The sequence below is a fragment of the Lygodium microphyllum genome, chromosome 11 (genome assembly GCF_053477565.2).
Source record: "Lygodium microphyllum isolate KBCC chromosome 11, Lygodium_microphyllum_v1.1.10, whole genome shotgun sequence".
NCBI lineage: Eukaryota > Viridiplantae > Streptophyta > Polypodiopsida > Schizaeales > Lygodiaceae > Lygodium > Lygodium microphyllum.
Window position 1 is genome coordinate 93,719,370 of NC_141145.1, and position 27,337 is coordinate 93,746,706.

General features: G+C 42.3%; 1 protein-coding gene across 1 annotated transcript; it reads right to left on the reverse strand.

The window, feature by feature from the left end:
* On the reverse strand, nucleotides 1-25,695 carry LOC148029097 (uncharacterized). Its single transcript, XM_087688528.1, has 4 exons — nucleotides 24,942-25,695; nucleotides 22,597-24,384; nucleotides 1,571-1,922; nucleotides 1-1,469 (listed from the first exon to the last, which is right to left on the reverse strand). The coding sequence occupies exons 1-4, from the start codon at nucleotides 25,693-25,695 to the stop codon at nucleotides 1,328-1,330; spliced, it is 3,036 nt and encodes a 1,011-aa protein (XP_087544654.1). The 3' UTR covers nucleotides 1-1,327.
* Nucleotides 25,696-27,337: the final 1,642 nt, after the last annotated feature.

Sequence of the window (27,337 nt, forward strand, 5' to 3'; positions counted from 1 at the left end):
ATGGTGGACCTTCTGTTACAAACATTACTTCAAGGTGACGCTGCTTCATATGGCATGGCATAACGCTAACATTTTGAGTGTGCTCGTCTTTCAGCATCCAGTTTAGATGATGGCCGCACTTTGTATGACATCACATGGAACTTGAACATTTTTAGTGCACTTGTTTATAAAACTCCAGTTTAGATAGAAGAACATTGAGTTATAATCAGAAACAATGATGTGTTCCTATTTGTCCTTGTTCTCTCGTTTTGTCGTTTTCTTATCCTTCAATTCTAAAATCCTACATACAATACCTACTCTCCTTTTGTCATACGTGCATGAATATTACAATAGTTGAGGTCCAACTAGTGACCTGTAGGCCCTTTTACATCCATTCATCTCCAGTGGTGATCAGGCAGGAGGAATTATAATAGGTCCTTTTATATCATTCATCTCCAAAGATGCCTTGCTACTGCCTGAGAGAATGGAAACCATGGCCATGGGATCTCCACAGACTCTCTACCATTTGAGCTAGTCCATCTTGGGCCTTGGCTCCTTTCATCAATCTGTCATCCTTCAAGTTTAGATACTCGAACAGTGCTCTTGTTTCAAAAGGACACATAGAATGCAAAGTTCAACAAATTCCAACATCATCCTTGCAACAGAATGATGGAACAGTTTGATAAATTCACCTTTCAACAGAATTATGGGAATATACTATGGCAAAGGCCAATAGAGTTACACCAAGAATGTTTTTGCAGCAAGCATCAGCATGTAATTTCGATATGAGCAGTTTGATTTGATATCACGAGTCAATGGTATACAACCAATCACATTATTGGTCTACAGGTACAGGTAGGAGATCCTTGATTCCTTCTATGTCATAATTCTCACCTTCAAGCTGTGCTTCATCCTTACCTTCGCTTTCTAAGTTATCTGCCACAGCTTCATATGTTTGGCATGTGTTGTTCTTGATTTAGTTTGATATCACAACATTGGAAAACAGACTCTATGCCCCAATATCTGACAAGAGATAAAAGTCTACATGGGCATTGGAGTCACTGAACAAGAGTAAATAAACTTCCAGATTGCAACCACTTTTGCAATTTGCCTGCTTATATGCTTCACATGCTTGGGTTGTGGCCTATACCTATTTACCTATGTAGAGCATTCCTGAGGAAATGATTCATGCTCTCGATTATACAAACCTAGAGAACACTCAGATGAGCCCCAAACTTTGCAAAGAAAGCCAGCCAGTTCTATAGCCTCTACTTGAGAGACACTGACAAAATATATCTTACAAGTTTGAAGTTGCTTTGTTGATCAAGAAAATTGAACTAGTATTTGGTCAGGAGTAACTGTAGGGTGGATAAGAAAGCATCCCTAGGTTTGGTAGACCTTGCTCAATAAACAAACCCTGGGGCATCTGAAGACAAGGGTTCTGCTGGCTTATCTCAAACTGACTAGAAGTCTCAGCATATGGCCCAGGCCTGCCAAAACATTAACATGTTCAGCAGAAACTCTACACGATTGATTTCAAGTTGTAAGTGGTCCAAGCTCAAACTTTACAACAGGAAAGCAGTAGACATACCTAACTTCTTCTGAAATTGAGAAGATATCATCCACCACACCAGTCTTGAGGTTTTCCAGCAGTGCAATAACACTATCCATGTTTGGACGCTGATTCGGGTCATCCTCAGTACATGAAAGAGCTATCTTGATAAGAGATAAGACCTGATTTGAATCTGTTGTAGTTCGTAGGATGCCTGTGTCTACAAGCTGCTTTACCCTGTGAGGAAACATCTGCCTCACCTTAGCTGGTAAGCTTTTGTCCAAAGATAAAACACCAATTGCTGATCTTTTATGAGTAATCAGCTCCAAAATTGTGAGCCCATAGCTATATACTTCGGCTTGGTTGCTTGACTGGCCCTTAGATCTACACTCTGCGATCAAATACAGAACAAATGTAGGCAAAAGGAAAGTTATACATCACAAATAATTTAAAGTTTATCTTGCTTTGAATTTGCTGATTGTTTGCATTCACTATCAAAAAGAAGATGAAGTAAATAATCAGGCCATTTGTATACATACAATAATATGGGAAATCTAGAGAGGAGAGAAAACTGATGGGGATATAATTATTGAGCAACCCATAGCTATGATTATGATGACATGATGGGTTTCTCTTCCAGAGAACTCCGCTGGCTCTCACCTCGAGGGGTCTCACTCATATTTGCATGGGTCATTCGCTTTGCGTTAAGGCGTCAATGACATAACACATGATCCCTACTGATTTTGAACACAAAAGCATAGAAGCAGTTACCATCACCTTAACCCCATTCTCCATCCCACCATGTACACAAGGATGAAAAGCTGTAGGGGAAAAACTTGGGCTAAGGTCAGCAAACAATAACAAGCAATACGTGCAACTGAAAGACATCCCAGATGAAGTGGAGCAATTTACAAAAGGAATAGTTTGCACCTATTTACTTCAGGTATCCACCTCAGATGCTCATGCTCAGATCATGCAGCACATTCCTTTGTTTTTGGAGACAAATAGTTTGTGCTTTTTTGTGGATGCCCATCGAGGAATTCCAGGATGTTCTTAGTCTGGCTTGCCCCATTTGGGTGGAAATGGCAAATTTCTCTTTGCATCTTTGGCAGCTTCTTCCTCGAGTATTGTAGTCATTGGGACAGGTTTGATGGAGCCTCGCTTGGCATCTCAAAATAGAAATAGAGCTTTCTTGCTGTCAGATACAAGAAAATCCTGTTCCACCAAAATATGATTTGAGGCTTCTAGTTTGGAGGCCTTGGTTTATGAGTTGAAATGGGAAACATTTGCTTGGCGTTGTTTTAGCTGTGCCCAATTGGGTCCCTTCAACTCAAAGTGCGACCACAACCTCGAGGAACCATAGTATCAATTGGATTTTTAGCCTCAAGTTTTGTCTCAACAACAGTATGTGTCTCATCTTGGGCCTGTTGGACAAAATAGGCAAATAGATTTGCATAACACTAGGCTGGAGGGTGAGCCCCATCCTACCTCTCAGGAGCAAGCTCCAAAGGAAGCTGCTGCCATGTTTGTGGTGAAGCACCATGCACATGAAGAATCCCCTTCGGCTCCATTACATCCATCCCCAACCAATATTACTCACACTTTTCAGCAATGAGGCAAAGGATTTTATTCTAAGCCTCAATCATCTCAAATATAACAAGTGGGTATGGCCGATAAAAATATTTCAATTTCTGCATTGTGATTAGATGCTCAAGGAAGATTGCTTATTTCAAGGGATGCTTTTGTAATCAGTAACAACAATATCTTTCTTAGACAGCAATTGCTAGTTTGTAGAGACCAGACCTTGCGGATGTCATTCAAAGTGCGATGAAGGGTTTCCTAGCAAGCAAGTCTATAGATGCAAAAGGAAAAGCATTGTAACAATAGTTTTTACTCACTTGCATATTATGAAGCTAGCATTATGGAATGTAAAGGGCATTTCATTTGGTAGTAAAAGGCATAAGTTTTGGAGGATGTACTTGTACCTATGACTTCAGTAACTAGGGTTTAAAATTTGAAAAGGGAATTGGATGGAGAAAGAGGAAAGAAGAAAAGGACCAAAGCCTGATGCTTTGATACCACTTGTAATGTATGAAACTGAGAGGAGAGAAAAGGATGAGCTGAAGAGAAAGAGAAGGAAGAAGGAGAAGAAGAAGAAGAAGAAGAAAGACTAGAAGAGGAGAGAGAAAGACAGGAAAGAGGAGAGAAAGAGCACACTATACTCAATGGTTGGTTCCATCTATGTATATAAGGGTTGGAAGAGAATGTTGTAGGGTTGGAAGGATGGAGCCAAGACACCACATCTCTTGTTTCAATGAGAAAGCTGCCCAAGAATTTGAGATGTAGTGTTCAAGACCATTTATCATAGAATGAGGCAAAGTTACCTATGCTAAATGCGCACAAGTATTGAAGTCACAAATCCCGAATGGAAGTATATCAGCATGGACTTCATAGTTGGATTACCCTCGGTACAAAGAGGATATAACTCTATAATGGTAGTCATTGATATGCTAACAAAAGTTACCCACCTTATTTCTATAAAAACCAATTACAAGGCTTCCAATATCGCCAGGCTTTTCATTAAGAAATTTTCAGGTTACATGGACTACTCGAAAGAATCATCAGTAACCGCGATTCTCTTTTCATCTCAAACTTTTGGAAGAGTTTATTCAAAGCTCTAGGAAACCAGCTCTGCTTCAAAACTGCTTACCATCCCAAACTGATGGTCAAACAGAGTGGGTCAACAAAGTTATTGAAGACATATTGAGAGTTTATTGTAATAGGGAACCCAAACAGTGGATCCAATACCTACCCTTAGTCGAATTTGCCTACAATGCCTCATACCTTCAAAGTTTTCAAATGACTCATTTTCAGGCACTATATGGGCAAGATTGTCTTACACCATTAAATTTTTCCGATTCTAACCTACGGGTAGAAGCATCTAGGCAAATGCTGGAAGAAATGGATCAGCAAGTGAAAGCTATAAGGCAAGATATTCAAGCCGCCAAGGATAGACAGAAGGCATATGCCGATCAACGAAGGCAAGAACGCATCTTCAAAGAAGGTGACATGGTTTTCCTATGAGTTCGCCCAAAGAAAAGTTCCATATCTTTGGGGGAATTCAAGAAGCAAAGTCCCAGGTATTGTGGACCATATAAGGTGCAAAAGTGTCTAGGACCAAATGCCTACAAGCTGCAACTCCCTAGTAACTTGAAAATACATAATGTATTTCATGTCAGTCTATTGAAAGCTTATGTTCCTAACCCAGACCATGTACTTAACGACCAACAAATTGTAATGCCCACTCAAGGAGTCCTCGAACTTCAACTAGAAAAGATACTTGACATGCAGAACTTGACATGCGGGAGAAGACTCTAAGAAGCAAAACTCTTAGACAATATCTCATCCAGTGGAAAGACTACCCTGAAGAGGATGCCACTTGGATTGACCATGAATCACTATGTAACCAATATCCCTAGTTTCATTCGAGATGAGGACATCTCGATTCCTCTAAGGGAGAGAGGATGTGATATCCTCACTTTAATTTAAAATCCTCCCGACTTCTCGCAAAAATGGACTCGAAGAACTCTAAAATATTAAATAGAGAAGATCTCAAACAAAATGATACGAGGATTGTAACCCGACATTTTCTTGGATTAACAAGGACTGTAGCCATTCGTCATGGAAGTTACCGCGTGAATGAGAGTTGTGATCCATAAGTCGAAGATTAACTAAACACGTTCTAAACTTGGCAAGTAAGGTAAGTTACAAAAGCAAGTAAGGTAAGTTTAAAACACGTTTAAAACTTGGCAAATAAGGCAAATTCCTCTCTATACCATGGAGAATACGACTCTCATAAGCAACCACACAGCCATCTTGCATTAAAACAACCCCAATGCTGTTTCCACATGCATCACACTGCACAACAAATGACTTCCTGAGATCGGGCAATACAAGCACAGGATCCAAAGTCATCTTTTCTTTTAATGCATCAAATGCTGAAATTTCCACTCTTGTCCATCTGAATAGCACATTCTTCTTCTGCAATGCATGCAAAGGAGAAGCAATTTCAGTAAAGTTCCATACATACTTCCTGTAGTACGAACATAGACCCATAAAGCTACAGATCTCATGAACATTTCGAAGATGTGGCCATGAGCAAATGGCCTTAACTTTAGCAAGATCCATACAAATGCCATCAACCGATACAAGGTGGCCCAAAAAGTGAATTTCATGCAAAAAGAATTCACTTTTCTTGTCATTAATCAACAATTGATACCTACGTATCTCATTGAATACTATGGCCAAATGCTTGCGATGCTCGGCCTCATTCTTCAAAAATATAATAATGCCATCAAAGAAAGTGCCCACAAATTCCCTATACTGCCGACAGGTGCGATCCATCATTCTATTAAACGTGGCAGGAGCATTCGTAAGTCCAAAAACCACTTTTCAAATCTATACGGCTGAAAATGGCTGCCCCCTGCAATCTATCCAAAATATCATCGATCCTAGGGATCAGAAATCTATTCTTTATCATGATTTTGTTCAAAGCACGATAGTCAATGCACATACGCCATGACCCATCCTTCTTCTGCACTAGAAGTACTAGAGAGCAAAACGGAGATAAACTAGGCTGAATCAGCCCTTTCTCGAACAGTTCATTTACTTGGCTCATAATCTTCTCTTATTGGACTGCACTAACCCTGTAAGGTGGCTTATTAGGTGGCCTATTTCCAGGGATCAAATCTATGTTATGATCCTCAAGCCTTTCAAGTGACAAGTGTCCCAGAAGTGACTAAGAAAAGCAATCAGCGTACATTTGCAAAAATAAATGTGATCTTTATCCAAAGTAGTCACATTCCCAACATTTCCATTATCACTTTTATCCTTAGTGAAAACTAAGTAAGCTAAAAGATGATTTTTCATTACTTTGAAAATAGCAGAAGCAGATACAACACAGACAAATTCCCCTTTCAATTTTACATCCAAAGTATGAACTTTGCCTCTATGGAAGAGGGAAGTATGAACTTTGCCTCTATGGAAGAGGGTCACAATCTTATCATGAGTATCAATCACTGCATGCACACGATGACATGGGTGTTTACACTTTTGATTCTCAAATATTCCATTTCTTAAAGCGGAGTCGTACCCGGGGTCAGAAGGAAGGGGATTGGAGCACCACTCCCCCCCATAACCCCATGGTCACCCTCTTTTGCCATAAGGCCACGAGAGGGGGTAACCCACACCTCCCCTTGCTAGCACCCCCTTCTAACTAGTCACGCTCTTAGGGCTAGGAGTTGGGCGGAATGAGATTATGTTAACCCCCACCTCCCCCCTGCTAGCACCCCCTTCTAACTCGGTGTTAGAAGGGTTAAGGTGCTCACTATGCTCCGATTAGTCGCTCCTTTATAACAAGTTGTTAGCTTTTTACTAGGTCTACACATAAAGCTAATGGAGTTTTAGCTTTTTTTTTAATGATGTCTTGCACCATTGCCCCCATAGTGGGACCACACTTTTATCAATCTTTCTTCACTAATTATCTCGAGCCTTGGGGTATAACCCACCTTTATCTTTGAGTTCTCCTCCCTATCTTCTACCTAGCCATCTTAGATGACATGAAAGAGAGTAGGTTTACCATTTACAACTGCTCATGCAGCAGGTGCCACTTGGATAGTGTCCCGTGTGGAGAAATTGTTCACTTGCCCAAGCACCCTAGTACAAAGATGATGAAAACATGCAATGCATAGGAGGATTGTCGGACCCTGTGTGGGGCCGAGAACCATAAGAATATGCACGTACTCGATCTCGAGAGGTGGCTCCATGCTAACCAAGGGACGAAGAAGATCCACCTTGTAATCTGAGAATACCACCTGAAAGGAGACCTTTGAAGATAGTCAAGAGACTAGATGAGCTATAGAACCCGAAATGCAACCTTGGGAGAGAAGCCGCTAGCTACGTGACTCCATGTTGAAAGGAATACGAAGGCCTAGTCACCAAGTTGTTGCTAAAGATCCAAGGGCCCTGATCTAAGTAGGTCCTCTAGATCTTGGGTATGAGTAGAGGAAATGACTGCTCAAAGGAGAGTCCCTCGAAAGTGAAAGGTGGTGGTGTTCGAAGAACTTCATGGCACATAGGGTCTCTCTCTAAATCGGAAGCAATAGAAGTAGGAGCCCCCTCTGAAGCAGTCGAAGAAGACCTTGAAGCCCCCTTTGAGGGCGGAGTAAGAAAATCCCCCTTTGAATGAGAGTTTGAGAGAGAGAGGAAATCCAACCACTCATGGCTCACGGACTGCGAAGCATTTGATGACAAAGGAAGTGCCGCCGGTCGTGCCAAAGAAGGTATCTAGAGCTCGGAAGAAGAAGCCGAAAAGCACCGAGAAGTGGCCACTCGAACCTGAGTGGAAGAGGGTGGAGAAGAAGGAGGCTTAGGATGAGCCAAGGGGGTGGGGAACATTCGCAAGCTCTTAGGAGAGTGGACTGTGGAGGAGATGTGGTCCGTGGAAGCCACTACACCTGGAAGTGGGTGGGGGAAACCTCTGCGCAGTAGGGTAGTCTCTAGGAGGGCTTATCGCCTCATAAGGTCTTAGAGCCTCCGTGTGCTCGAAAGGACTTACTACGCGTCGGTTACGGCTTATTGCCTTGAGCATAATACTCCGATAGCTGATGTAGAACGATCTCTGTGGCCCAGAAAGGAGAGGTGGCACAAGGAGTGCCTGGTGGAAAATGCATATACTCCCGGAGGGGGAGCAAAGGTCGAAGTCGACGGAAGACTGTTTGTGCTGCAGTGGTAGCACCCAGTAGAAGGGCAATCTGTCAGTGGAGACACCATGGTACCGGGGTGGCAAACTGGAGAAAAGAGGGTGGGGGGGAGAAGAAGGATATCTTTCAATTCGTAGCGAAAATGATAGAGAAATCAAATGTTGATACCGAACCCTGCCACCGGTCTTTGTCTTCTTTGATGAGGAGGATCTTTGTGGCTCTCTGAGTACCTTCAGCTCTAATACCATGTCAAAATGACTAAGTGACTAGAGAGACAGTAGGGTTTGCGAGGGAAAACAGTGTATAGTACGGCAAACACTGAGAGAGAAAAGTAACACAGAAAATGATGAAAGATGAATCATGCTGATGAAGTGAATTTGATACAAGGATGCCGTAGCACAAGGGAAGCCCTAGAGTGCAAAAAGACTATCGAAGAAGCCTTTGAGTTTGCAAACGCAGGATGAGGAGATATCGCCTGGAGCAAGGAGACCGCCGTCGAAGGGTGAGAAGCCTCTGAATCTGCAAACGCAGGGATGAAGAGTGGTACCTACGAGCAAGGAGACAACCGATGAAGCCTTCGTCTGCAAACACAAGCATGATGAGGTGACGCCGACTACTGGGAGTGACACCAGGTGGTGAGGATGAGCCAGATGCTGAAAACACGGATGAAGACAGCCTCTAGGAGTGAAACGCCAACTGTAGAGTGACGTTAGAAGGGTGGGAAGCAGCCAGGAACCAAACACAAGGTGCAACTACCTCTAATGAAGGTGACACCTACTGGAGAGAGAAGTCAGATGGTGAGGAACCTCCCTGGCAGCCAAATGCAAGAAGGTGGAGCCGCCAGAAGGGTGGAGAATGGCGCCAGAAGGGTGGAAAATGGCGCCAGATAGGGTGGCTGCTCACGCCAAGAGAGTGTGGACTCCAAATGCAAGGTGTAAGAGAACAAAAGATACTGTTACCAACAATGGAGGATAGACTCCAGCTGAAGAGGAGCACACTGCCACCATAAATGCAGCCAACTGGAGATGAAGGCTGGTGCTAGGAGAGTGTGGAGATGGTGGTAGGAGAGGAGAGAGAGAGATGATGGAAGAGAGAGAGTGTCAGAAGACTGATGAAGAGAGTTGGAGTGACAAACTGAAGGATTAGCCATGAGGAATGAATGAGAGAGTGGCCTATAAATAGGCACAGTCAGTCTAGGGTGGCGCCTCTTTTTGGGGCTGCAAACCCTAAACGCAAAACACAGAAACACAAAAATGCAAACTGCGGGTGAAGGGTTTCTCAACAATCTCAGCCTGAGCAACTAGCTGGAAGGAATCTAGAGCTCATACCGAAGGAAGAATATACTTACATGGCACCATTGTGTGTCACAGGGACATGAAATTTTGCGATGCTCTAATCTTGCCGATAACATTTGATTAAGATATTAATCAAACGTGCAAGGTTGTTTAGCACATGTGATGCACATGGCAATTTTTTCATGGTAGCAAGCCAAGGATCCCGAGGATACAGTGGGTGTCAAAGGCAAAAGTTGTGATAAGTTATGCCAACTGGACTTTGGGGTTAGTTGGTGTCAATTTTGACCCTAGGACAGTTATTTGGCTGATAAGTGTGGTGACACTAGGAACTAGCATTAATTAATTAATTAATGCCAGTCTAAGGGTCAACAAAGGTTGGGGACCACTCCAGGTTGCAAATGGCCTAGCCAATTTAATTATGGATGGGCATATTTGATTTTGGGCAGGGTCAAAAGGGCTAGTATTAATTTTTAGGATTATTTAATTCTAAAAATTAATTAAATGGTTGGATAATAATGAAAAATGGGTTTAGAAGGCTGCCACTTGTTGGCAAAAATACCCATGCAAATTGAGAAAACGTTTTTTAGGGGCTAGATCTCAACCATTCATTTGTTTCACTGCTTGGAGGAGAGAGAGAGAGAGAGAGAGAGAGAGAGAGAGAGAGAAAGAGAGAGAGCTGGGCCATTTTATTTCGAAATGTGAAAAAAATCCAGAGGTTTTGCAGCAATCTATGGTTTCAGACATGGATATGCAAGGCCCACCATCCTCCCCACATACATCAGCAACCTCAAGCTGATTCTGAGATGCCTCCCCAACATGGTCGTGATGAAGGTAAGAAGAAGGTTCCTCAAGTGGGTCCTGAGCGTACTTCCATTCTGGTTGATCAGAATGAGTCTTCCGAGGAAGATTCTTGGGTATCAGTGGTTAGACGTAATGCAAGACAAGCTTCTTGTTCTGCTCCTACTGCCCACCCATCTTCATATCCCATCACTCAGACCTTTCAAAGCAGAGGTAGGGGGTTTAACATGAACCCTTAATCTTCACGTTCTCTGGCTGGGGATGATAAAAGGAATTCGAATTTTGCTTTGCGCTTCGATGTGCAGAGGAGGCTTGTGCCTCCTAGGGATGTTTTTCGTTCACAGCAGCAACAGTTTCCTTCGCGGGCTTTGATTACTGGGTTGCAAAGGGCAGACCTTGTAGATGTAATCCGAAGCAATATGGAAAGATTCCAGGCAATGAAAGCTATAGATGTAAAAGGGAAAGGAAAAGCGGTGGTTAAGTAGTTTTCTCATTTTCGATTTATTATAAGAATTGCTTTGTGGAATGTGAAAGGTATCTCTTCGGGTAGCAAGCAGTATTGGTTATGGAAAGTGGTATTTGCTGGAAAGTGGGATGTACTTTGTGCGGTGGAACATAAACAGCATGCTTTGGCAAGATCCTCTTATGTTTACAAGGATTATGTGAATTTCTTTAGTGGTCGAGTTCCATATAAATCTGGGGTTATGTTGGTTGTCAAATCCTGCCTGCAACCATCGCTAGTTTCTCAAGACCCTCAAGGTCGATTTGTGATTTTGGAGAAACTTTATGAGGGAGAGGTTTTGTGGTTGGTAGGCATGTATGCTCCTTCCAAGGCTAGGGAATGTTGTCTACTTTGGAATGACTTGCACTGCCTGTCCATGGCCCGTCAAGGTTTTGTCATGGGAGATTTTAATGTATGTCTATCTAGGGATCAAGCTACTTCTTTGCACTCAGTTATGGATGGTCCTGAGAGACACGTTTGGGATGCCCTTGCAGTTGGATCTTTTAAGCAGGACATGTGGTCCTGGATGTATCCATCACAATCTAATTATACCTATCGATCTTTGCAGCATCCTAACACCTGGGCCAGACTGGATCGGATATATATTTGTGAGAATGATTCCTTTCTTCCACCAGTTATTGACATGAGGGTAGAACGACAGTATGTCTTATCAAACCATTACTCTTTGGTCTTGGAAATGACCCATAGACCTATTCATGTATTCAAGGCTCTTCTTACTCAGTTGCCACTTCGTTGTAATCAATCTTTTCTGCAGCAGGATCAGTTTTTGGAATATGTTCAGCAACTGATCGCTTCCTTAGCTTGAAGGTTCTATTTGGTGAAAGGGACGCATGGGCTGTTTTTAGGGATAATGCCCTACAGTTATCCCGTCAGTATGGTATTCAGCATGCTTCCTCTTTACGAGCTGAATTGCAGAATGCCCAATCTTTATTGGCCCACTCCCTGTCTCTAAGTCAATCAGGGGATTCTAATGATGACTTGATCACATGCATTCAATGGTTGAAAGGCAGGGTTCATTCTCTTCAAGAACAGGAATATGCAAAATACAAACTGCTGGCTAGAGCTGAAGCTTTACACGATAATAACTGTCAATCCCATCAATTCTTTGCTTGCCTGCACCAAAAATATGCTCGGAAAAATATTGTGCGCCTAATGGATGAACATGGTGTTATGGTGATTGATCCGGCCTCCATCATTCATATGTGTGTCGACTTTTATAAGTCCTTGCTGGGTCTGAAAGAGAATTTTTCTGATGCTTTCCTCTCTGCTCGTCGATATATTTGCGACTTGGTAAGCAACCAAGTCAAACCAAAATGGGTGGACTTAATGGAGACGGATATTTCTGAAGATGAAGTGGAAGAAGTGCTATCCCATCTACCCCAAAGGAAAAGCCCTAGCTGGGATGGGCTTCCTAATGAGCTATTTTCAGCTAATGTGCTGTAGCTTAAAGACCCACTAACTCGCTTGTGTCAGCAAGTGTGGAACTCTAGTATCATGCCATTCGATTGGAAGATTGCTGTCATTCGGTTGTTGCCCAAGTTTCCCTCCCCAACCTCTTTGAAACAATGGAGACCTATTTCTGTTATGGGTTCCTTATATAAAATTTTCTCCAAAATCATTGCCAACAGATTGCAGAAAGTTTTTTCGCATCTAGTTCATCCACGTCAATATGGTTTCATTAAAGGTCAGAATATCATGCATAACATCCTGAATGTTCAACTGGGAATTGACTATGCTAAAGCTTCAGCACAGCAAGTACTTATGCTTCAACTCGATATTGAAAAGGCATTTGATCATGTTAGCTGGCCTTTCTTACGGCAATTATTGTCTACAATGGGGCTCTTGCATGGTTTCTCTTATTGACACTATAGGTCAAGGAGCTATGGCTCGTATTGCTCTTAATGGAGGGATCACGGAAGAAATTGCCTTATCTCGATCTCTTAAGCAAGGCTACCCTCTCAGTCCTTTGCTATTTGCTTTGGTCACTCACCCGATGCTCTCATTGTTGAATACGTTGGTAGATCAAGGCAAGATAGTTGTCTTGGCTCTTCCCAGTGGGACTCAACTTGTGGGTCAATCTTTGGCAAATGATTCTTTTATGTTCCTTAAGGCTGATCGCACTAATGTTAATCAGGCAATGGTGGCATGGAATCTTTTTGCTTTGGCATTTGGTCTTCATATTAACATGCAGAAATCTACACTTCTTTCCTGTACGGAGACTAATTTTCAAGCCTTGGGCTGGCATGGAATTGTGATCCCAAAGGGAAACATAACCAGACACTTGGGATATCCTATTGGTGTGGAGGTAGCACCCCGCGCCTTGCTGGATTGGATGGCCTCTCGGATTCATGACAGGTTCATGTACTGGAAATCTCAAGGCTGGCCTTTACATGTCAGACTGAAAGTTGCTCAAAGTATTATGATTAGTATGATATCGTTCTTTTTGCCACTCCTTCCCTGGACTAAGAAGTCCCTTTTGGAACTAGTTCAACCTATTAGGTTTATGTTGTGGAAAAAGAAGGGGAATCGGTTGGGTTAGGTTTGGATTTCGTGGCAACATGTGACTAACTACGCCTAAACGAATGGGGGGAGCAGCTTTGTTGAATGTGAATTTGCATATGAAAGCCTTGAGGTTGGCCTTTTTGCAGGCCTTATGTGTACAGAGTCATCCTTGGTCAAACATTGCAAAGTTTTTCATCGAAAAGACTGACATCTCTCATGGTAATACACTTATTCGTGCCTCCTGGTGGCATGTGCTCAACTCCTCGAGGCCAATTAAGACCACCCAATCTTTTCTCCTTTCTCATTTGATTACATCCTAGTAGGAGATCTTACGTTTTTCAGTTTGGCACCCTCCTGAGATTCGCAAGGAGGCAAATTCACTACAAGGAGAGGTCTTGGCCTCCTCCAAGTTGTTGGATTAGCCAGACAAAGATTTGCATAGACTCAAGTTTAATCGGATGGCTCGTTTGGGGCTGCAAACAGTTTTTGATGGGTTTATTCCAGGGCAGTCTCGTCTTTACTCTTTTCAGTGTATTCGTCAACACTTTCGGGTACCCCGTGGATAATGTGACATCTGGTCATCCATACAAGTCAAACTTCAAAGGTTCTCTCCTTTACCAACGCTACAACCATTGTATCCTTGGTGTGACTAGAAGTTTGTGATTCCGAATGATTTCGAGAAGAGGTCTGCTAACCAAATATACCATTAGATGATGGAGCCCAAGAGATGGGTTACTACTAAGGTGAATAAAGTATGGCATATTAGGGATGGAAAAAAGTGGCAGGAAAGATTCCTTCAACTTTGGAAGTCTAAGGTTCCCTATCAAGGGAAAGTCTTCTTGTGGAGACTGCTGATGATTGGTGGTCTTCCAACTGGGGAGGTGATGCGTGCTCGAAAGATCTCTGCTGGTCGTTGTGTATTCTGCACTACATGTGATGAAACATTGCTTCATCTTTTTGCCTCTTGTCCAGTTGCACGATAGATTTGGTGTTTTATTTCTCACATGTGGCTCTCGACGACTCAGCTCTGGATAACAGCCCGGTCATGGATTATGGGAAAGATGCCCTCCGCGCCTTCTTTGCATTCTAATTATTCATGCCTGTTCCAGTTCCTTAGATGGACTGCCTTGTGGCATATTTGGCAGACTCGGAATGCCTTTATTTTTGATTCGGTCTCGGGCATGCATGGTCATGTGGCCCATATTCGAAGTTTACTGCTATGGCAGATTTCTTCTATGATATCAGCAGACCTGGTTCTTCCTGACATTGCTGTCCCTTGGCTGGCCATTGTTCGCTCTACACCAGCAATGTGATTTTCTTTTTGTGATAAAGTCCTGATAGTCTTTCGTCATTTTCTTTGAGGACCTGATGGTCTGATGTAACAGAATGTAATGAGAGAAAGAGAGAGAGAGTTTCTCTGATGACTTGATGGTCTAATGTAATAAAAATTAGGAGATATAGAGAGAATGATGACTTGATGGTCTGATGTAAATATTTACTACTTAATTCAATTATTTTCACGAAAAGAGAGAGAGAGAGAGAGAGAGAGAGAGAGAGAGAGAGAGCTGCTAGTCCATTTTCTGATTAGATTACAGCAATTTGTTGCAAAAAACAACCATCTAGGGGCCTTAGCAAAAAGCAGGGGACAGCAAGGAATCGCCTTCCACGGGCTGGCAACAGCATTGGCGATTAGGTACAGCATTTTGGAGGTATTTGGCAGTAGGCGACCGCATTAAACACAGGCTAGAGCAGGAAGCAGGCAGAATTTAGGGTTTTCTAGCAAAGAAAATCAGATTTCTCTCACATCTTGGCTTCCTCTCACCTTCTCCAACCTATTCTCAGGGGATCTCAGCATTTCTCAGTCATTTTGAGCAGATCTTAGCCAAATTTGGTGGATAGCAGAGAAATCTCTGTTCTAAACCCTAAATTTATACAGAAATCAGGTTTTGACAGCCACCTTGGGACTTGTGCCAATTAGTGACGGCATCAAATACCGAATTCAGCACCTGCAGTTTGTGTAATTGTCAAGGAGTTCAGATACCAACCCATTCATTGTAATTTGGGGCAGTAGTTAGCCAGCTGTTGGTTCCATTCATACAAGTCCTAGGTGAAAAATCAAGGGGCAATCAGCCCAAATTGATTGTTGATTATTGCTAGAGAAAAAGGGCTTTTGGAACAACAAAGGAGATTGTGAATCTCAGCTTGTACTCATTCCATTAGCAATCAAGTTAAAGAAATACCAAAAGGGGCGCTAGTTTTGGGGCCAACAAGGTGTCGAATGTCCGAGATTATTAAGGTAATTTATGCAATTTAAGCTATGTTCATTTGTTGATTGCTGTAATTAAGTGCTTGAATTTTATGCTTGCTGTAATTAGTGCTAAATTAAGTTATTTACCACCCTTTCCAAGAAGGAAGGTTGGTTTCATGTTTCCATTGCCGGAATACCATCAATTCCCTTGAATTGGTGGGTCCAAGGTACTTGATTGAAGGTCAGAAGCTTTGCTCTAGTGCTGAAATTGTATTCAGCTGAGCATTACAACAAGAAATGTCTTCAGATTAGTGAGATGGGATCAAGTAGGAATGATGCCTCTTAATCTGAAAATTCACTTAGTATTGGGGAAAATGCAATGCTTGATCTTGGACAAGATACACAGCATGGACAACAAGATGATAATGTTGGCTTAAACCAAAATGTGGGTCCTTCTAGGCCTTTAGAAGCTTATGATCATCAAGAGGATTTGGAATTTAGATGAGATGAGTTTAAAGAGCAGTTGAGGACAGCAGCTGAAATGTTTATGCAATTGGCAAATGATCCTCAGTTTATGTGCTTTTTGAACCCTTAAAGTGTTGAGGCTTCAAGCTCGTGTGTGTGACTGCTGACAGAGTCTTAGCTATGTCCAGCTGTATTAGCAAGTGTAGGACATTAAATAAGTTGGTGGATTAAGGCTATGTGTGAATGGTCTTACAAACCTTAGTGTATTGTAATCACTTTAGTTATATGGGTAATTGAATATGAAGTAAATAAGTGGAGAGCATAGGGCTCCTCTCGGTGGCTCCAATCCTTCTCTCTCTCTCTCTCTCTCTCTCTCCCCTAACTATGATGTGATGGATAGCAAAGAAAAAGAAAAAGTCATTGATGATACATCTAGTGCGATGACACCTAGCAAGATGACTTCAAGTTATGACTCAGCTGACAGTCTAGATAGTGAGCTTAGTATTCTGACAGTGTATACGCCAGACACTAGGCAGAACAGGTACATTCGGCCTCATGAGAGAGGGAAATTGAGTAGTGTACCGCAGCTTAGACGATCGCAGAGAGTCAGGTACCCTGTAGATAGGCTGACTTATAGTGGTTTTTCTACGAAGCATTTTGCTTATATGACAAAGGTGACAGAGGTCAAAGAGCCTGCTACATTTGCTGAAGCAGTGATGGATAAAAATTGGTGCACAACTATGGATGAGGAGATAGATTCTTTGGCCAAAAATAGTACTTAGGATCTTGTGTCATTGCTAGAAGGAAAGAAGATCATCGGCTACAAATGGGTCTACAAAATTAAATATAAGTCAGATGGAAGTGTAGAGAGGTATAAAGCCAGGCTAGTTGCTAAAGGATATGCTCAGCAGTATGGGTTAGACTATGAGGAAACATTCAGCCCTATTGCCAAGATGGCAACCATAAGACCAGTGATCGCATTGGCTGCTGCTAAAGGTTGGAAATTGCAGCAGATGGACATGAAAAATGCTTTTCTCAATGGTGACTTGGAAGAGGATGTTTATATGGATCAGTCTACAGGATATGTACACCCTGATTTTCAGCATTATGTATGCAAACTGAAAAAAGCATTGTATGGGCTGAAGCAGGCACCAAGAGCCTGGCATGCAAGGATCAGTAGTCACTTGCAAAGTTTGGGATTTATTGTTGGCACGGCTGATCACAGTCTATTTACGAAAAGACAGACAAAGGCTTGGTAGTGCTAGTTATCTATGTTGATGGCTTGATAATCACAGGTGATGATGACTTGGGGATACAGCATGTTATGCAGATGCTGAAATCTGAATTTGACATTAAAGACTTAGGTGAACTAAAGTATTTCTTGGGTATTCAAGTGATCAAAGTTGAAAATGGTTTATGGCTGATGCAGAAACACTATGCCATGGAAATGCTGAAGAAATATGGCATGGCTGAATGTAAACCACTGGATACACCTCTTGAATAGAATGTCAAGTTGTACATTAGCACTGGAGCTGAAATTGATGATGTGACCATGTACAGGCAGATGATTGGTAGTCTGATCTACTTGACTATCACTAGGCCGGACTTGAGTCATGCAATTGGGCTCATAAGTCAATTCATGCAGAAGCCTAGAAAGCCACATTTGGATGCTGTTAGAAGGATTATGCGGTATGTAAAGTCCACTGTAGATCATGGATTGTTCTATGAGAAGGATAAGGTCATGAAACTCATTGGTTACACAAATGCGGATCGGGTAGGATGCTCATATGACCATAGATCTACAAGTGGTTGTGCCTTTGGATTTAGAAATGGAATGATCAACTGAAGCAGCAAGAAGCAACCAACGGTTGCATTGTCTAACACTGAGGTAGAGTATAGGGGTGCTGCATTGGCAGCATGTGAGATTGCATGGTTGCTAAAGCTTATGATTGATTTGGACATACAGGTGGATGCTCCAGTGACTTTGTTATGTGACAATCTCAGCAGTGTACTCCTAGCAATGAATCTAGTATACCATGCCAGGACTAAACACATTGAGGTACACTACCATTTTATCAAAGAGATGGTTCTTGCAAGGAGAGTAGATCTCATACATGTGAAAATGGATGAGCAGGTAGCAGATATCTTTACCAAGTCTTTGGGTAAAGATAAGTTCAGTGTTTTTCGATAGCTACTTGGTGTGCAAAGGCTGTCTTGAGCTTGAGGGGGAGTGTTGAGACTTTGACAGAGTCTTAGTTGTGTCCAGCTATATCAGCAAGTATAGGACATTAAATAAGTTGGTGGATTAAGGCTATGTGTGAATAGTCTTATAGACCTTAGAGTATTGTAATCACTTTAGTTATATGGGTAATTAAATATGAAAAAAATGAGTGGAGAGCATACGGCTCCTCTCGATGGCTCCAACCCTTCTCTCTCTCTCTCTCTCTCTCTCTCTCTCTCTCTCTCTCTCTCTCAACATAAAGGAGGGTAGTAAAGGCAAGAAGAGAAAATCATCTTCGAGAGCTTCAAGACAATGAGATGCACCAAAGGAAGAGCCAATACAACAGCATGATATTCCAAACGTGAATAGTGAGTATAAGCAAATGATGCCAGTGGTGCAATTGATGCATATGCAAGGCCAACTTGGAAGTGCCAATCCAATGTTTTTGGACACAAGGCATGCATGCAATGATGGAGCAGCCATGATACTTTGGTGGTGGCACTAGTTTCCATACTATGGTGGGCTTGGGACCACATATAGGGATGTATGACACAAGTCCTTATGGTATGCAGTAACCAATGCATGGTGTGCCCAATGTATTTGGGTATGGTTAGTAATATGTATAACCCTATGTATAGAAATGTTGGTATAATGTTGGGGCACAAAGTGGCAAGTTTGGCAATGCATATATGCAGCCCACTACGTTTGGGACTCATGGTATTAATGTTGATCATACAAATGCTCCATATACTGTTGGTCCTAAGGAAAAATGCAACCTTAGTTTTGAGATCAAATTCTAATGAGTTTCAGCTCAAATTTTGATCAGTTTGAGAACGGTTTATGATCACTTTTGGAATCAGTTTTGCATTAGTTTTTGCATCGATTTGCTGATCATTTTTTGCAATCAGTTTGTGATCAATTAGAGGTCACATTTACAGCAGTTTGTGATCAATTCTTAAGTCAGTAAATGATGAATTTATGATCAAATTATGCACAGTCTTCGATGGTTTATAGATGGTTCCATGAACAGTAGCATGTTAGTAAATGCCATTGACAATTTCAGCCATGGTTTATGCTGAGAATATGCTTTACTATGGTTCTAAAGTCAAAACAATTGAGAAACATTAGTTATGGATGTATCCAATGGGTTTCTAGCGATAGTTCTAGATTGTATTATATCATGTTTATGTTGGTTGGAAATTTTCTGCAGGTTTGGGGCATGTAGCATGGTTGGACAACACTGCGCAATGTTGTGATTGTGCTACCTTATGGAAATTCTAGTACAATATGCTTTTTTTTTTCACCATGTAGTGTAATTTAGGATGATTGCAAGGATTTCAAGGGAGAGGTCTATCATGGGAACATGAAATTTTGAGGTCTATCATGTAATTTTAATATTGAATTCTGAAAATTAATCAAATGGCTAAATAATGCTGAAAAATAGATTTAGAAGGCTACCACATGTGGCAAAAGGCCCATGCAAATAGAGAAAACGTTTTTTAAGGTCTAGGTCTCAATCATTCATTCATTTTACAGCTTGGGGGAGAGAGAGAGAGAGAGAGAGAGAGAGAGAGAGAGAGAGAGAGAGCTACGGGTTCATTTTCTTATCAGAGAACAACAATTTGCTGCAGAAGATAGCCATCTGGGGGCCTCAGCAAAAGCACGAAACAGCAAGGAGTCACTTCCATAGGCTAGCAACAACATTGCTGATCAGGTGACAACATTTTGGAGGTGTTTGGCAATAGATGATTGCATTAAATGTAGGCTGGAGTAGGAAGCAGGCAGAATTTAGGGTTTTCTCGCAAAGAGATTCAGATTTCTCTCTCATCTTGGCTTCCTCTCACCTTCTCCAACCTATTCTCAAGGGATCTCAGCATTTCTCACCCTTTTTGAGCAGTTCTCAACCAAAATTGGTGGAAGCATAGAGATCTCTACTGTAAACCCTAAATTTTTGCAAAAATTAGGGTCTAACAACCACCTTGAGACCCATGCCAATTGGTGCAGGCATCATACACTGAATTCAGCACCTGAAATTCGTATAATGGTCAAGGAATTCGGATGCTAGCCCATTTATTGTAATGGTGTCGAATGTCCGAGATTATTAAGGTAATTTGTGCAATTTAAGTTATGTTCATTTGTTGATTGTTGTAACTAAGTGCTTGAGCAGGGAATTACCACCCTTTCCAAAAAGGAAGGCTAGTTTCATTGTGTATCCATTGTCTAGATCTCAGTCTGATATATTGCAAGTTTCATACATACTTTCAGATTTGTATGACCCTTCTTCTCTCTCTATTTTCCTTGGACCCTTGGATCCATACCAATATGTAAAATCGAAAGGAAGTGGAAGATCTCAAGCAACCACTCCTAAAATTTTACACTCTACTTCCAATGAGTTGTTGTATAGTGCATTATCATATTCACAAATGCCACCACAGCCATCCACAAATCCATTGTCTACAGCAATTCTTCGTAATTCTAGCTTATCTACTTCCACCCATTATTCCCACTTCCATGGGAGCATAGCCTTTCATATAATCAGATCAGTGGTTGAAAGTTTTCCCTACTCCTAACTTTTCCCAGAAGGAGTGAGCTGCGAGACATTCCACATATAGGGGCTCATTGGTCACATTGTTGCTTGGTATATTTTAGCAACTAAATGCATTGAGGTTACAAAGCAATAGCATACTCTACTCCAAAAACCCTCACAAGTATTTGGAGAGAGATCATTCACACTTCATAGGCAAATAGACTGGAAGATGATTCAAATTGCCTGAGCAGGAGTCATAAGGCCTTCTTACATACTTGGGAATCTAACACTTTCAATACTAAGGTATATGGTTTGGCAGTATAGACTGCCAAACTAATCATTCTGTTAGCATTGTACCAAAAACACTCTTGAGTAGATACTGACATATAGCTTCTTGGTTTCATATTCTTTTCATTGTTGTGCCATTTCCTATTACTGGACCAACATGACCTTTACCTCATTGGGGCATTCTAATGTTGTTATCCATCCATTCACCATCATCAATAGGCAGATGGCATTGAGGAATCTCACTATTTGCAGCTTACATAACTGCCCTTTCTTAAGTTGGGGCTAAAGATTGAAAAGTAGAAGACATGCATCTATGCAAGGGATTGTGTGATGCCATGCTTGGAGCTTGTCTGCCCCTACGATCTTACTTTGATTGATAAAACCTGCAAAGGAGGGTTAACATTATATATCAGCCTGCTATATGCAGAGCTCTCAGTTTCCCTGCCAAGTGCTGGTGACTTTTTCAAACTAATATGAATATTACATTTACTAGCTGCATTGATGTCATGGATGCACGTGCAGGGCCTGATAGAGTATCAGCCTGTCACAGAGGGGACTGCCATTTGAACCTTGAGAGTGTGGCAGTAATTGTATTTTGTACCATGGGAGGGCCTTTTCATTTTGACCGGGAGGCAACTGGGTTTCACGTGAGAGGCAGGCCAATATTTAGTGGCAGTCGCAAGGTTAGATTTTTAATTGTATATGCTGATTCCATGGACGTTATGAATGCACAAATTGCAGTGACTAAATTGTGAAATCAGCAATAAGTGCGCTGAAGCTTGTGGTACAAAGCCAAGTACATATTTCTTGACTCATGTTTATTCCATACAGTATGCAATTTCCTTCTAGCAATGTGGTTCAAGACGCTAGTGCAGGAGTTTGAAGCTCATTCTTTTCCTTAACATGAACATGGCTTGTGCAGATCTCAAAGAGTCCAGCAGCAGCAGCAGACATAGTTGAACTCTAGACTTGTCAACAACAGTATTTGAGTCCCGTTTTCCATGAATCTTATGTGGTAAGCTCCTCCCATGTCAATTTATTACTCAGCCATAAAGTAAGAAAAATGGTTAGCAAGGACTTCATGTATGAACATATCTTTTAAAAGAATAATAAAATGGACAAATAGTCTCATAGCCTACCTACTTCTCCATATGGTAAAGTTTGAGGAGACAGGCAAAACATCTGAAAGCCATCTCCATGAAATAGAAAGACTGGCCCAAAAATTATTCCAAAATTTGACATAAAAAAAGTCTAATACTCAACATGACCCATGAAACGACCACCAATGTTAAGCCACCAATTTGAACTGTTGATTTGAATCAGACAACAACACAAAAGATAAAGAGAGAACAGACTCTAAAAATCAGAGTATCATTGAGAATTCTGTGCAGAGCAGCAGAGCACATACAGTAAAAACAGCTTTAGAATCCGACTCACCTGGTGCTAAATAATTCGTAAAATCCCCTGGAGATGGTAGTTTTTCACCTCTTCTGGTTAGAATACCATCAGCTGTCTTTGTCTGGAGTTTTCTCAGAACATGCAGACCCCCAACATATGCTCTACAATCTTTGTCAAGAAGAATGTTGCTAGGACAGAGTTGGCAAACCACTCTCTGCTTCCTTTTCTGCATATTATGCAAAAAAGCAAGCCCATGTGCCACATCGATGGCAATGCCCAACCTCTCTTCCCAGCTTAAGGGGGTTGCTGCTGGCATGGCATAAAGGTTCTCATAAAGACTACCTCTAGGCATGTACTTGTAAACTATGGCTAGAAACCTGGGTTTATAGCTCCAATCAATTACATGCATAACATGATCATGATTGATGTTTCTAAGGAGTTTGCAATCTTTCAAAAAATGAGGTCGGGTTTCCCAAAGTAACTGACGGTCAATAACTTTGATGGCCAATGGTTCTTGTTGTGGCAATTTCCCCCAGTAGACTTTAGAGCAATTGCCAACACCTATGATACTTTTATTGCTGAAATGATCTGTTGCGATGCAGAGCTGCTTGTATGAGAGTCTTGGCTTCCTACCACAACACCTTAACACCGATGAGCATTTAATGTCACAACATTCAAGAGCCTCTTCAGAGAGCTTTGGACGGAAGATTCGCAGCAACAAACATGATAAGGCCAAAACAAGAGCTGCAGCTCCAAAGGTGGCACAAATCAGAAGAGGAATGTACTTCAGTAACTGTTGCTTAGAAAGGATGTATTTGTACACTTTCTTGCCTATTTCCACAACCACGTTTGCAGTCGACTTACAGGTTACATTCAAGACTGGACCACAAAGGCCTTTCTCATCTTTCAGATAACCCGCAGCAGCAAACTGATGGAACAGAGGAATGTCCAACAGGAAGCCAGATAAATTATTATGTGACATATCGAAAAAAGCGATGTGAGTTAAGTCCTCAAGAGATCTTGGGAGAGACCCTGTAAATTGATTGTATGAACCATCAAAATATGCAAGCCCTGATAGGGTGCCGAACCAATCTGGAATAGAGCCTTTAAAGCTGTTATGTGAGATATCCAATGTAGACAATGTTTTCAAACTGACTAATGCTAAGCGTAGCTCTCCACTTAGGTAGTTCCGAGACAGGTTCAGATATTGTAGGAATGGAAGACCTTCAAAAGAGTCTGGTATACTACCATTTACACGGTTATCTGAAATATCCAACACTCTGAGAGCCAAGCAGCCTCCCCAAGTATCGGGTATGACACCAGAAATCCTATTATGTGACAGGTCTATTCTCTGAATATGTTCCAAATTGCCAATCTGTGCTGGTATGCTGCCCGTCAACATATTATTTGACAGGTCTAGAAAAGAAACAAGTGATGTTAGTTTGCCAATTCCTTCTGGGATAGATCCTTGAAGCTTGTTGTTTGATAATGAAAGGCGCTCAAGAAATCCTAAGCTTCCTAAGCTGTTTGGAATGTTCTTTCCAATCTGGTTATTGCTTAGATCAAGCACAATCATGTAAGTGGCTGCACTTATCGATGGTGTTATGAAACCAGTGAACTGATTGTCATTCAACAACAAGTGGGTGAGATATGCCATTTTCCCAATAGCCTCTGGTAGGCCACCTGTCAGTTGGTTACGTGCTAAGTTGAGAACTCTTAGTCCAGTGAGCTCACCTAACTCTGCAGGAATATCACCATAAAGAGCATTATCTTGCAGTTTCAAGGTCTCCAATTTACTGCATCTGAAGATGTCTCTTGAGATAGTCCCTGTTGAAGAAACCCATCTGCATTATGCCATTGAGCCTTTTCAACTTTAACTTAACTGCTGAATGATCTCTCTGTGATAGCCTGCAGGTGATAGGTTTTACCAGCTTGAACTCCTCGGACAAAATCAAACAATTACTTTACTTGGTTATCTGAATATTTGACGATCAGAATGTTCAAACGAACTCATAATAGCTCATCTAACCTCCACGATGCAGGTGCATGAACAGACATGATCACACAACACATCCATGTAAATGCCTATACCTGTCCAACGAAGTATTGAAAGCCCAAACTAAGCCTGTCTAAGAGAAGTGAATGCAAAGGTGCAACGCTGGTAAAGAGTGTTAAACTCCAATAATGAAGCATAAGTGCAAGAAGCACAAACATGCAAGCATTGTAACATGGCACTGCAAGGACAGTTAAATGATCACACTTGTCCAGAGCTATGCAGTGCTGACACAGTATGACCAACCAAATAATTGGAAGATTGCTCGTGTCTGGTCTTGCTTCCCAAAAACAGGGCCAACTGGAAACATGAACAGAGAAGAACAACAAACCTCGAAGGTTGTTATTACTCATGTCAACACGGCGGAGCGCATCTCCATCACAAGCCATACCCGGGAAATCCCCTTCGAATTTGTTATTGAAAAGGATGAGGTTCTTCAGGTAGGCGAGCTTTTTGAAATCAGGGAGGGGGCCAGTGAAGGCATTGTTGCTGAGGTCTAGGGTTTCGAGGACGATGACCTGGCCGATGTAGCTTGGGAGATGGCCCTGCAATCTGTTGCCTGTGAGGTTCAAGACCTTCAGGAATCTGAGCTTGCCAAGGTCTTCCCAGAGCGTGCCAAGCATGTTCCGGTCGGGGAGGGAGAGGCCACGGACGACGGGAACGCCCGATTTGAGGACGGTCACGTCGCAGTCAACCCCATCCCAGTCGCAGGGGGGGGCGGGGGAGTCGAGCTTCCAGGAGCGCAGGGCGCCGAAGGGATCCTCTTTGATGGCTGCTTTGAACCTGTAGAGGAAGATGGCGTCCTCTGTGTTGGCCGAAGATGGGGCTGAGGAGGCAGGCGTGGAGGCTGCGAGGGCTGCCAGAAAGGCGGTTAAGACAGTGATGCTGGTCCTGTTCGAGGCAGCTTGCATCCTCTGCTGCTGCCGCTGCCACGGTCCTTCCCAAACGGGAAATGTCTCAACTGCTGGACAACCGCACGTACAACCTGCACGTGTGACACGGTCGGCGGTTGCCCGCACGGAAATGTGGGCGGGCGCACCACTTAAAGGGATGACGATGTTCTCGCCAAGCAAAGCAATGGGCATCGGGCAGCTCAATGCTCGCAAAACAAGCCAAGGATTGGCTATGATCTTGCCTTGCATGCACACGTGAGTGCACACACACATGAGAGAGGCAGAGAGAGAGAGAGAGAGAGAGAGAGAGAGAGAGGGAGGCATATTAACATCTACAGAAGGCCACCGTGGCTTATGAGCTAAAACCAAGTACATCTTTTATGTTGTCATCTCATCATGAAAGTGAAATAATCTATATCTACTTATTATCTTGGCTGGAGGTTCGGTGTCTCCCGAACCTCCATTTTTCTCCCAAGCCTCCGTGGTCTTCCCAAGCCTCTGTGGTCTTCACAAGATTTGAATTTGAATTGCATGTGCATGCATGGGGGTTGAGGTGGCTTTAATGCCCCCCACGTCCTCGCGTCCTCCCTCTCTCATGATGAGAATGATTTGCATATATCCAGGCTTCCTCCAATCGCATAGGCTTCGTCCATTCGCTCAGGCGTCGTCAGCAAGGTGCTCCATCCATCCATCGCTCAATCGCTGGCTTGCTCAATCACTGGCTCACTCTCTCTCAGGTGCTCCATCGCTCAGGTGCTCCTTCGTTGGCACTCTCTCTCTCTCTCTCTCTCTCTCTCTCTCTCTCTCTCTCTCTCTCTCTCTCCTCAGCCTTCGTCCCGCCTCTGAGTAGCTACCCCACCCGTCGAAAATCCCCCCCCCCCCCCCGCCAAGTCAATGCGCCTCTCTCTCTCTCTCTCTCTCTGCCGTCCCGCTCCAACCGCCCCACCCTTCGAAAATCCGGCCCCCTCCGGCCCCGCCAAGTCAATGCCTCTCTCTCTCTCTCTCTCTCTCTCTCTCTCTCTCTCTCTCTCTCTCTCTCTCTGCCGTCCCGCTCCGTCCTGCTCCAACCACCTGCCGCGCCCGCCCTCCTACCTGGAGTCCCACTGCGCTAACCCCGTTCCGCTCCACTGACGTCCCACCCGCCCGTCCCGTCCCCCTGGCGTCCCGCAGTCGTCGTCCCGCCCGCCCGCGTGCCCGCGTGCCTGCCTGCGTGTCATCCCCTGCGTGTCATCCCGCCCGCCCGCCCGCCTGCCTGCGTGTCGTCCCGCCTGCCTGCCTGCATGTCATCCCGCCTTAAGTTATAAAATAGTTAACTTATAAGTTATAAGTTATTAATAATTAATTAATTAATTAATAATTAATGCTATTGTTATTGTTAAGTTTGTGTTGTTATTGTGTTATTATGTTGTTATTTATTGTTATTGTGTTGTTGTAAGTTTGTTTTATATTATTATTTTATATTTTTATTATTATTAATATTAGAGTTATTGTTATAATAAGTAGATATAGATAGATTATTTATTGTTATTAATTATTTGTTATTATTGTTGATTTAAGTTATTGTTAATGTTGATATTCATTGTTATTAATTAATGTTATTGTTATTGTTATTGTATGTTGTTATTATAGTTATAGTTATTAATTATTTATTGTTATTGTTGATTTGTTATTGTATGTTATTGTTGGTTGATTTGTTATTTATTTTTATTATTGATTTGTTATTAATTTGTTAAGTTATTGTATATGTTATTATCTTTATTATTGTTGGATGTTGATGTTGATGTTATGTTATTGTTATTATTATTAATAATTGTTGATAATTGATGTTATGCTA